We start from the raw sequence: 12,222 nt of genomic DNA, 5'->3' as shown, positions 1-12,222 counted from the left end.
CCTCTACACCTATAAATAGGTGTCCTAAGGCTCCTCTGAAACATTGACACGTCTTTCATTTGTTCTTTGTTTCATTTGCTCTTCTCATCTTTTATCACTTTCTTTCTTAAATAATCATTGTTTTTTATTTAATATGTTAAGAGATACTTATTAGTTTTGAGATCTTCAAAAAAATCTGAGAAGTTCTTGTTATATCTTAGGGGATTTGCACAATATACCACGATTAAGCCCTTAAGGTGATGAATCTACACGTCTCATGAAGTCTTTTTGTTCGTATTTTTGTTAGTTTATGCAACACCGGTTAGGTGTTACCAGATTGACCAGTCCAGTTAGGCATTATCAGATTAGCGAATTTGCTTAGACATTTCCGAATCCGGAATTAATTTCTAGAATGAATGTTGAGGTCGTTGATGACAACTACAACTATGCACACAAGATTCTTCATTCTCGTTATTGTTTTCCACATTCTGAGATGTATTCTAGATTAGTTATTCCAGTAACCACACCCCTCAAAAATTGTTCTCCGAACTACATATTCTGGTCGTCAAACTTCCCAAATTTAGTAATTCAATACATACTTCCAGATTTAGGGTCATCAAACCGGAGTGTTCCGGTGAACAACTTTCTTTAGGGGTAAAATGGAAAAGAACGGCATCTTTAAGAGTGCTGGAAGAAAAACGTGGAGTACATGAAGAAGCTCATTGTTTTTATTATTATTATTATTATTATTATTATTATTATTATTATTATTATTATTATTTCGGCTATAGGGTGGGATGGAGATTTCGGAAACAAAGGCTTCATGATTCTTGTGTAGTGTTTGGTTCTTTATGGGCTAACGCCTGCCACACCTAAAGGCTATAATAAACTATAAAAAGTTATCTTATGACTTTGATGTATCCTTTAGTTAACCAGGCACTATATAATATAACTAGCTAGATAGATAATAATGTCATAAGCATTACTCTAGCGATCAATCAAATTCAAACCCCTCACAAGCTGAAGTACCTTTGGAGATTGATAGTGAAATAGGGTCCATGTTCATAGAAATGCAGCAAGTACCTCAGAAAAATAAATAAAAAATTAAATTCTTATAAAGATTGAGGATAAGCACTATAAGTAAAGCTTCCTTTTTTTTTTTTCATTTAATGGTGATATTATATGTTATGACCAAAGAAAGTGAAGTAAATGAAAAAAGAGCTGAATTGACAATTCAATATTCAGCAAATGATTCTATTAAAAAACCGGTGAACGGTTACGGTAGGTTACTATTAAATATATTCATTTATAATAATTCACAACGTTAGTTGCTATACGGTCTCACCATCACTTAGGATAGGGCTTTGTTTCTCCAATAACATATTCACTAAAGTTATAAATTGTATATCAAATATAAAATAATAATGCATATCTTTTTATTTAAATAGACATATGAAATTTAAATGAATAAAAAGATTATATTTAAATTGGTAAAAACAAAATAGTATAATAAAATAATAATTTAGGCAAATAAATTTGAATATTTTTAATTAAGCTTTTAATAATAAAAATATCATTAAGTTGGATGCTCAATCTTTTTAAGTATCTTTGATTTTGTCGATTAAAAGATTATGTGATCATTATTTTCGGCTTTTTTATCTTCAACTTAGGTAGTCTTGTATCTTTAATTTGTTCTAACTTTGACTAGTTAACTTACATGTCAACTTATTCTTAAGGAAAAATATGAGTTGAGAGACAAATTAGAAATTATTGAAAAATAAATAAATTGATTGCCAATAAAAAAAATAAAAATAACAGTAAAGTTATTTCACTATCCACAAAAGTCAAACAATAGAAGATTTAGATAATTTTTAATAATTATTAAACCTCAATTAAGCATTAAATGAAATTCAACCATGTAAATATGCAAATTATGGTGTGTGTTGGTTAAGCTTGGGATGTGAACTTATAAATTTTTAGAATCATATTACAATATAAAATATTAGGGGTTATATTGAATATTAAAAATGTGTAAAGATTGTAAAATATGAAATATATAATATATAATATATATAAGATATATGTTACATGAAGAAAAACTTGTTATTTTATTTTGTTCATATATTTGTTATATATATATATATATATATATATATATATATATATATATATATATAAACAAATTAGAGATGTCAAAAATATCCGTATCCGCGGGTATCCGCAGATAAAACCCGCAATGGGTAGAAAACGGATATTAAAAATGGATACTCGCTACCCGTGGGTACGGGTATTTTTGATACTCGTATGTTAATGGGACGGGTACGGGTATCATAGTATCCGTACCCGTGGATACTCGTACCCGCTAAACTTTAATTCACAAAATATTATGATCTAATATTTTCTAAGCTGCACATCTTATATTCTTCTGTCTTCATTCTTCCAGCTTTAAGTATTGGTACGTTGTCTTCTTCCAATTACACCCATTGACATTCTTCTCTTTTCCTTCTTTGAAATTGAGCATATACATCCAACCCTATATACAAGGGCGGAGCTTCTATGAAGCTGGGAGGGGCCTTGGTCCCCCAAATATTTTTGATTTTTTTTAAAATTATATATATGTTTTTGAAACTTTTAAGAATTTTGAAATTTTTTTAAATTATACATAGTGTATTTTAAAAAATGAAAAAATTAAGTTAATTTTTTTTATTTCTTTTATAAAATAAAATATTTAATACTAATAAATAATAAAACATAAAATCAAATATAACAAAGAATACAAATATTTATGTTTAATTACTTTTTTATCTACATTTTTATCTAAAAATATCAAATTGTGACTAAACAATTGAGATTAAATTGAGACTAAAAAACAGAGGAAGATCTTGATATTTTTGGAAATAGTAACCAAAAGAGTAATTAAATAAAATATTTAATAAGATATTTTTTATTTTCTTTCTCATTGTCTTTTTAGTTTTTCACTCTTGTATTCTTTTTTTTGAAGAAAAAATAAAGTTATATATATATATATATATATATATATATATATATATATATATATATATATATATATATATATATTCATTATTTTTGCTCTTATTTCTTATTTGTTTCTTTTCTTTCTCGAATAACAAGATGTAACTCTCTTGTTATACTTGATAATGAAATATTAGTTTAGTGGTTATTAAAATTATTTTTTTTATCTCATGAGTATCTTATATATTCATTTTTTATTATTATAAAAGTAAAAAATAATGTATTATGTGACTTGACTACCATATATTTCTCTTTTAATAATTATGTCTCTCAATTTTTTATTAGATTATAACAAATTATTTTTTAATATATTTAAAAAAAGTATATTGATGAAGAATAAAATAATAAATGTTTTTTTTTAAAGTGATACAAGAAAAACTACGTGAAGATGAAAAACAACATAGATTCTACTTCTTCACATATTTTGAAACATTATACTAATGATTCAATTGTTCAGTTACATAAGTTATTTTTTGAAAACATTATATTAATAATTCAATCAAAATCAAATAACCATATTACTTTGGCCCCTCCAACATTCTTGATCAAGATCAGCCACTGCCTATATATACAATGACGTTTATGGTATGCTTGTTGTCAAATGATAAAATCAAAATAAAAATACTTGGCACGTGGCAGTTGGGGTTTATTATTTGATTATTTTTTAGGAATCAATCGGAGAAAGTGGACTTGTTGATCAAAACATTAATTAAAGAATTTCTATTGTGTTGAACGTCATTTTATATTTATTTTTATAATTATTTGGACGTGTATGGACTTGAGTTTGTTTCAATTTTATTTAAAATTAATGACACTGATGTATTTTATTTTATTTGAATTTATGATTAAATATTTATTTTTTAAATAATTTTATAAATACCCGTGGGTACCCGTGAATATTCGTGGATATGAAAAAAATAGACGGGTTCCCGCATCACGGATACCCGACGGATATAGATACGGATATGGGGCGAATATTTATCGAGCAGTTAGGGTACGGGGGAGGTACTACCCGTATCCTACCCGCCCCGTTGACATCCCTAAACAAAATATAATAAAATGACTTTACATTATTTTTTATTAAATAAAGTTATCAAATAATTGATTCGAAAAATTCTCTAAATGCAAATTTAGATAGGATATAGACATAAATGAATGTAAATTTAAACAAATCGTAATTAATTGGATTTAATCGAAAGAAAGAATACAACAAGTCCAAATTCTAAGAGCTAATTGCTTCAATTTCTTCAAACTTCTCATGTTAAAGTCTTCGAAGGAAAACAATCCAAATCCAGAAAAAAGAGATCCTACTAAAGATAACATAACATACTTCCTAGACAAAAATTAATCATTTACTAACCAATACTTGAAAAATAGTTTGACCTTGTCTAACACTTTTCATGAACTGAGTATCTAATCTCTTGTTCATACCAATACTAATCGATAACTTCATATTTCTAAAACATAACAACTATTTTGTTTGATATATTATATGTGGAAAAGATAAATCTACAATCTCTCACACCTTTCCTTCTAAATCCATCTAATCAATTTTATTTCTTCAAATTATTATCATGAAGATCGAATCCACGATTTTTTATTTTTTTTCCTTCCCTCTCGTCCAACCAGTAAGTCACCTTGTGTGAATATAATTGCTGAATTCCTATCTGCAAACCTCTTCAAATCTGTGTTTCACGTGGAAAATCATTGCTGGCAAGACAGTGAATCGAATTTGGATTCAGCCTTCTAAATGATGAAGGATAAGGACAGGGACGGAGCGGCAATTTCGCTTCAAACGACAACTGGGACCACAAGTCACTTTCATTATCACTAAATCGATTTCTGTGAACAATAGGTGTTGTGCCCCCATTACTAGTAGTCATTTTCATTTCAGGATCATCAAATTGAACAAGAATAACGTAAAGAAAGAGCATGCCATACACAAAGTCTTTTTTCATGATGTGACAATATTTTTCCCAGAATTTACCATTTTACAACTGAAATACAGTGCCAACTCCATGCATTGGCATCATTTAGTTACCATTTGTCAGAGGTTTCTGTAGATGCTAAGCTTGAATGTCCTAGACCCCTAGTCCTTGTACAGTCACTCGTCTACTTAGAGAAGCCAAAACTTGGAAGAAGATTAGAACAACAAGAGTTGGCATTTTATTGCATGGACCACAGCAACTAGCTTCCTCCAAAGCAATGGATAAGGTATGATTTCCAAGGCCATACGCATCCTATGCTTGCCTCTATCAATAAGTGATTCCTATCCTCAATCCTCCTATTAGTCCTTTATTTATGTAGAAGTATTATTGGTTGGTTTTGAACAAGTTTAAAGACTAAAACTAGAGTAGAAGTATTGTTAGTTGGTTTTGAACATGTTTAAAGGCTAGAAGTAGAATACCAAGTGAACTGGTCAGAGATGTATGAATTTGATTTCAACAGAGCTTGGAAGTTCTCTCAAAGTGGTTCTCTCTTTAGGCATGAAAGTGGTCAGTGGTAAAGGGTTAAGAATCTTACAAATGACTCATTGTACTTCAAATTAGTGAGAAAATTTACAAAGTAACTGTAAATGTCATAAATGTGAAATTTCACAACTGATATGACTTGTTTATGAGGATGTTTTGAAATAAATTGAGATAAATTGAATTACAGGTTGTGAAAAACTGTTTGATTAAAAAACTAAACCATATATGGATATTAAATGGTTAATCAAATTGAACTGAATCAAATCAAATATAAAAAAAAATAGTTGTGGGTCAATTCAATTCACTTTCTATTTGATTGTCAGTGTTGTAGTTCAGGTAGGCCAACACAGTGGACTGGGCTGGTCTAGTCAACGTAAAAAATCACCAGGTTATACTATCCTTGTTTTCTCTGGGGTATAATTCTACTCCCCAATAAAAAGTGTTGTACAAGAAGGTAGAGATAAATCATGTAAGAATATGATTATTCATTTCATATATAAATAACTACCAGAGAGAATGGTAATAAATAATTACACATAACTCAGCATTAATTTGCAACTTCTCTAACATAGAATACATCTGGATCAATGGGATATTGTATTCTATGCAAGGATGCGCTATGACTAAAGATAAAAAGGAAGTATCAGTCAGAATAAGAGGAGACACAAAACTAGGCAGCATAGGAGGAAACAACTTATTCTGCTGAGTGATTTATCAACGTGCATTAAATGTCTTCTCATCCTTGGGTTACTGATCCCAGAAAGATTGTACGAATTAGCATATGGATGCATGTTTGTGACCTGGTTACCAAACACCCTTGCATATATCATCTCACCAAAGATTCCAAATGTGTTGTCAAGTGAACCACTTGTTCTAAGCATTGGTGAGGTATAACCACTTGGAACTGAGTTGAATTGCTGAGTATAATAAGGATTACCATAGGGATATTGATAACTTTGAGAAATAGGTTGGGAAACACTGCTGGTACTCAATGATCTGGGACCATGAGGTCTTTGTGGTATGACAGTTCCAACTTGATGTGTTTTCCCCTTAGAAGGTCTTGTGGTTAGGCCACGGCCATATAATGGAACAAGGGAGGATTGAGAAACTTCTGATTTGCATACTGGACATTGTGGATTCTGTTGCTCTTCACTGTCTAAAGAGGTACGTTGAAAATGAAGCCATTTGTATATGCATGGCCAGCAATAAAGATGACCACAAAGTGTGACAACTGGATCTTGCACACACTCAAGGCAGATGTTGCAGTCAAAGCCACTAGAGGCATTTATATCAGAATCTGCAATCACTTCATTGGAAGATTTCCACTTTTCGTTCTGGGGCACAGTCTCCTCCATGTTATCTAAGGCCATTTTTTCCCTTCAATTTTCCAATGTTTACTCTTACAGGTACCTGAACCTGAAATGCAATAAGCACATCATGTATAAGTTGAGTGCCTCATGTTATTAGAGATTGATCCATAGTTTTCATGAATGAAGTTTTGTTATGATGAGGGGGTTTAAATTTTAGAAAGAACTCAAAATTAAAGGTTGAAGTAAGAAATGTCAACCTTTAATAGTACAATTGTACAGTTATCTCCAAATTTCCTCACACCTAACATATGCTAACTGTTTCTCAAAATCAATGAATGTGTACTATGTAAATAGAAAAGGCAAAAACATTAAGTGAGATATATCAACCAACCAAATGAAAACCAAATTCTTGAGATCAAATCAAAAGGTTTACACGATAATATTAGAGTAGCAACATCATTCACAAATATTTGGAAACTACCTTTCTATAAAGGGTGATGATTATTTCATCAAGGCATTACTTGGTTGGTGAGGGTGTGGTCGAGTGTGGCTAGAGTTGACAAGTTCAAGTTATGGATGACAACCACTCCTAGCTGCCAAATATTTATGTTTTGAAGAATAATTTTTTTAAAAGTAAAATTTACATAAAAATATTTTAACAGTTTCAAATGCTAAATTTGGGAAGAACCAACTGATTCAACTCTCCAGCCACCTTTAAGAAGACTTTATCATGGAAAAAATATATATAATTGGAAAACTGGAGAATAATCTATCCTCACAGACCCTACTCTGAATACAAAGTCTGTGTTGCGGTGCAACCAAATTATTCTATTTTATTTCTTCAAAGTAGTTGAAAATGGATTTGGATTTTCTCGTGAGATTAAATAACATAGCATGGTTATGTCGGAGAAAGAAGCACACAACTTTAATATTTTTATAAAATAAAAACTCATCATGATTTGTTATATTGCACTCACAATTATATTTGTCAAAATTTGCATTTCTCTCTCTATCTAACCATATCACATTATCCAAATACTTTAAAAATAGCTCCAATTAATCTCTGTTCCTGGAAGAAAAAAGGTTATGGTGATAAAGATTTGCAAATCTACTATCACTTGTGGTCAATAATTGCAAGAAAAACGACAATTACAGCTACTGAAAAGAAACATATCAGTACTTTATTTTTTATTTATTTGACAGATTGAAACAATTGCAGGCAGAACTCATCGATCTACTTAATAAACTAATTTCAAAAATTTTCCCCACAGAAATTCTCTTTCCAAGACGATAGGTTCATAATACTGTTAGACACTAAATATATTATATAAATATTTTTATCAGCTGAAATTCAATCCTTTATTCTTTACATAATCAAAGACTAGTTCTCTTCCAATAGACTTAACTTTCGCTAATAGTCAATGCAATTTACTTATTATCCTAATTACATTATATAAGAGATAATCATCGTTAGGCTAACAGAAAAGGTTCTTCCAATTGAAAGATTCAATAGCAAAATATCGCTCAAAGCAAAAGAAAAGTCAAAAAGACAGAGAAACCTATGTCCAAAATCTCAGGGATGTCCTGTATCATGCAGATCATGTACTCTGAAGGAAAAAAAAAAGTTTCTGATATCCACCATCCATCACCAAATCACTTTTTGCTGGAACAAGAAAATTCTGTAGGATTTGCTTCTCGTTTTCTGGTTTTAAAAACTATTTTCTAAAACAATCTCATACTGCATCACTTTTGTACTAAAATCAGTTCTCCAAAAATAAAAATCAAACACACCCTAAACAAAGTTCTCTTAGATCTGCCACAAGAGAAAACAAAATTCAGCCATCAATGAACAGTGGAGTACAGTGGCGTGTGTTGAACATAAAAAGAGACAGTGGTATTTGTTTTCATCTATTAGAAACATAAAAATCAGGATCTCAATCATCATCGCAGAGTATTGATAGTTACTTCATAAGTTTCCTTGCGCAGAGATAAAGTAATTGAAGGCCAAGCAGTTTTCACAAGAACAACAAAAGAAAACAAGAAAAAAAAAACATTTTTGATGGAAAATTTCAACACCCAGATGAACAAAAGAGGCTAAGAACACATAAATAAGGTGAGTAAAGGAAAATAAAAACGAAAGTGCATGACCCATGTTTTCATATGGTGTGCAGAAAAAGAGAAAGAGAGAAAGGGGGGAGTTTGAATACTTACAAGTGAGTAGAGAAGGGAAGTTTGTGTTTGGAGGGTGCAATTAGAATTGCAAGGCGTTGAAAGGTCGATCGAAAAAAAGAAGAAAATTGGGTTTGAAGGGCAAAAGCAGAAGCAAGAAGAAAGGAAGAAGAACAATGAAGTTGAGGTACGAGGGAAGGAAGAACTCACGGATAATAGGATTTTATAATAGAATAATTATACCCTTAATCGTGACTATGGTATGAATTCCGCGCGGAAAATAATAAATAAATAAATGTGATAAATCTTAAGATAAGAAAATAATTATAAAATATATATAAATATAAGGAGTTTAGTTTATTGTGTACTACTACTATTCTCGTCACCAACCATCATCTATACACACTCTTTTTATCTTGGTTTTTCCTTTTTAATTCTTTGTCCTCAATTTTTATTTTCTTTTACATTTATTGTGAGGATGTTAAGAATCTAATGCAATAATGGACTATAGGATGAAGTATTAGATTAAAAAAAGTTGGATTAAAGAACATAAGGGATTACTAATTTTTTAGTTTCTTAGAATTTGTTTTTTTGTTATTAAAATATAATAAGATGGAATGTTAAAAAATAACAAATCTAGTCCTTGAAATTAGGTGTTGTTCTAAATTTATGAAAAGGTTATTTATTATTTATGCCAAGTAGATAATATTACTATTATTATATCATATTCTTGGTCATGGTGATAAGAATGATATCAGTAAGAGAGTTATAAGTAACTTTAAGACTCAAAAAAATTGTTTATATTGCGAGAAATCTGTATCTAATTTTTATGCTATATAAAAATTTGTTTAACGAATAATAATCATGTATTACCAGAAACGAAATTAATATAACATCTAATAAGTCTAGTAGAATATGTAATAATAGAATAAAATAGACTATAAGATTAGGGTGAGGCAATGATTAGTGGCAGACAATTTCTCGATTTTTCAATGTGTCTAATAAAGGAAAGAACTTTAAATTTCTCAGATAAAATATTATTTCTGCGTGCACTTAGAATTAAATTTTGATTATTGTGTTTAAAAAACTTCATCAATAGATACTTATTTCTGTTGGTTGTACTCCTTTAAAAAATTCAACACTTTTTGTTAAATTATCATACATTTAAAAATATGATGTATATATTGTAATTTTAATTATTTAAAATCAATATTTATTTTCTAAAATATAGAAATTAAAAGAAAGTTATAAACAATGGTAATTAGCGTGGCGCCACATATACTTAGTCTAATCATATTTTGTAATCAGAATGGATAACCTTCCTGACGTGGCTCCACATATAACACACTAGCACTCTTTCCGAGAGAACCAACGTCTTTTTCTAACAACTTCTAAAAATTTTTAAAACTTTTATTTACACTTTATGATTTAAAACAGAGAATGAATAGACTTTTGTTTCTGTATAAGATTTTTTAGCAACTACTATTATAATTATAATACAATATTATAGTTATCCTGGACAAAATTTTATCAATATAATATAATAATATTATATTTTTCTGTCATAAATATTACAATCTCTCTCGTATAATACATTGTTATATAAATTGAAAATCACACGTACAAAAGAGAATAAGTTAGCATATTTTGAAAATAAATAAATAAATACCTTTAAAATTAAATCATTAAAATTCTTGCCTAACAAATCCAAAAAATAACAATATTATTCAATTTATATAATAATCACCGGCAATAGGCTCTAATTTTAAAAGATTTAGGTGTTTAATTGAATTTAGAGAATTTGCAATTATAATATGAGTTCTTGTTCATTCATGGTCATATTTTAGGAGATAGTTTCTCCTTATATGATAAGATAAATTCTATATAATAAGTTTGATATCCTCTATCAACTCTTACAACTAAATATATTTTTTGTCTGAGTCTTATAGTCAATAGATAGTCAATAGAGTTACAATAATTTTGTTAAGGAATTTTCATTCAATACACAACCTAACATCACTTAACATAGTATTTTTGTCTTAGGAATAACAACATTCATATCACATATAGATTCAATCAATAATCTCGGTACATTATGGCTACTGTCCTATCTCTACTTAACCTTTTACACATTCTCAATAAAGTATTGCTAAAGGCTTTGACTCTACTCGGCCTCTCACATGTATTATCGGTAGATTATGGCTAATATGTTGGCCCTACTCAACTTTTCACACATATTCTTTTATATAAAATCTCAAATCATTAGTTTTTCATATAAAAATGTTTCCCTCTAGCTCAACAAGTACACAAGCTCGCCCAATAAGACAAATTAAGAGTTTTTAAAACTTAAACATGCCCATTGAGCATTCTCACTCGCTCAACGAGTTATCTCGGAAGGTATCGTTTAACAAGTCTTGTTTTGCTTATTAACCAACCCTTCTCTAATTCTCTATATTTTTGTCAAATTAATTTTTCTCAATGAGAGAACGCATCCACCAAGGGACCAAGTACTAGGAGTAAGATTAAATAAATTCACCCAATGATAGTTGTGACGCCCCGACTACTATATTAAATAATTATTATTTGATAAAAAAATATGGAATTAATTCTTTTTCTTTTTGTACAATAAGATTTTCACTTTCTCACTTTCTCAAGTAACTTCTTTCCTCATTTCATATCTATATATATAAGTCATGCATGTGCTCATTTTTTTTCTTCAAATCATCATTTCTTCCATTAATGAAGAGGTAATGTTTATCTCTTTAGCTTATCTTCTTCTTTTTTCCCTTTTTCTTTTCTTTTTTTCTATTTTTTTTTCTTATCTTCTCTCTTTATCTTCATCTCTTTAGAAGATTCTTCATTTTTTTAATACACAAACTTATTTAATAATATTTTAATTAATATATTTTTACCTAATATTTTTTTAATATATATATATATATATATATTATTAGTTTGGTTTTCTTCTTATTGTTATTTTCAACAAGTAAAAATTATATCATGATAAAAAATATATTTTTAATGTTTAAACTACATTTAGATAAAATATGAAACATTAGTAAAAATAATAGATTTTCTAACTGCTTTATTTAAAATAAATAATATAGTTTATTAAAATTAGGGATGTTACAAGAGCAAACTCGCCTAGTAACTCATCCACTCTAAGCTCTCTAGACGTTTCATAAAATAATTTCACTCAATAAGAGTTTTACTCACCCTAACCAAACCCTTGAGATCTTTTTTCATAAGGCTCACCTAAG

The 12,222-nt window shown here is 29.1% G+C and overlaps 1 protein-coding gene across 1 annotated transcript; it reads right to left on the bottom strand.

Annotated features, from left to right (window-relative positions):
* Positions 1-5,948: 5,948 nt before the first annotated feature.
* LOC114169801 (E3 ubiquitin-protein ligase RMA1H1-like) lies at positions 5,949-9,180 on the bottom strand. The gene is made up of 2 exons (XM_028055113.1): positions 9,005-9,180; positions 5,949-6,899 (listed from the first exon to the last, which is right to left on the bottom strand). Exon 2 carries the CDS (start codon positions 6,851-6,853, stop codon positions 6,131-6,133), a length of 723 nt encoding a protein of 240 aa, XP_027910914.1. The 5' UTR covers positions 6,854-6,899; positions 9,005-9,180; the 3' UTR covers positions 5,949-6,130.
* Between the last annotated feature and the right edge of the window lie 3,042 nt (positions 9,181-12,222).

Source organism: Vigna unguiculata, chromosome 11 (assembly GCF_004118075.2).
Source record: "Vigna unguiculata cultivar IT97K-499-35 chromosome 11, ASM411807v1, whole genome shotgun sequence".
Lineage (NCBI taxonomy): Eukaryota > Viridiplantae > Streptophyta > Magnoliopsida > Fabales > Fabaceae > Vigna > Vigna unguiculata.
Note: the sequence above shows the minus strand (reverse complement) of the source record. Positions and strands in the feature narration are given on the sequence as shown.

Bases quoted from the DNA above. Each gene is read 5' to 3' on its own strand.
- LOC114169801 (XM_028055113.1), bottom strand. From the start codon at position 6,853: ATGGCCTTAGATAACATGGAGGAGACTGTGCCCCAGAACGAAAAGTGG.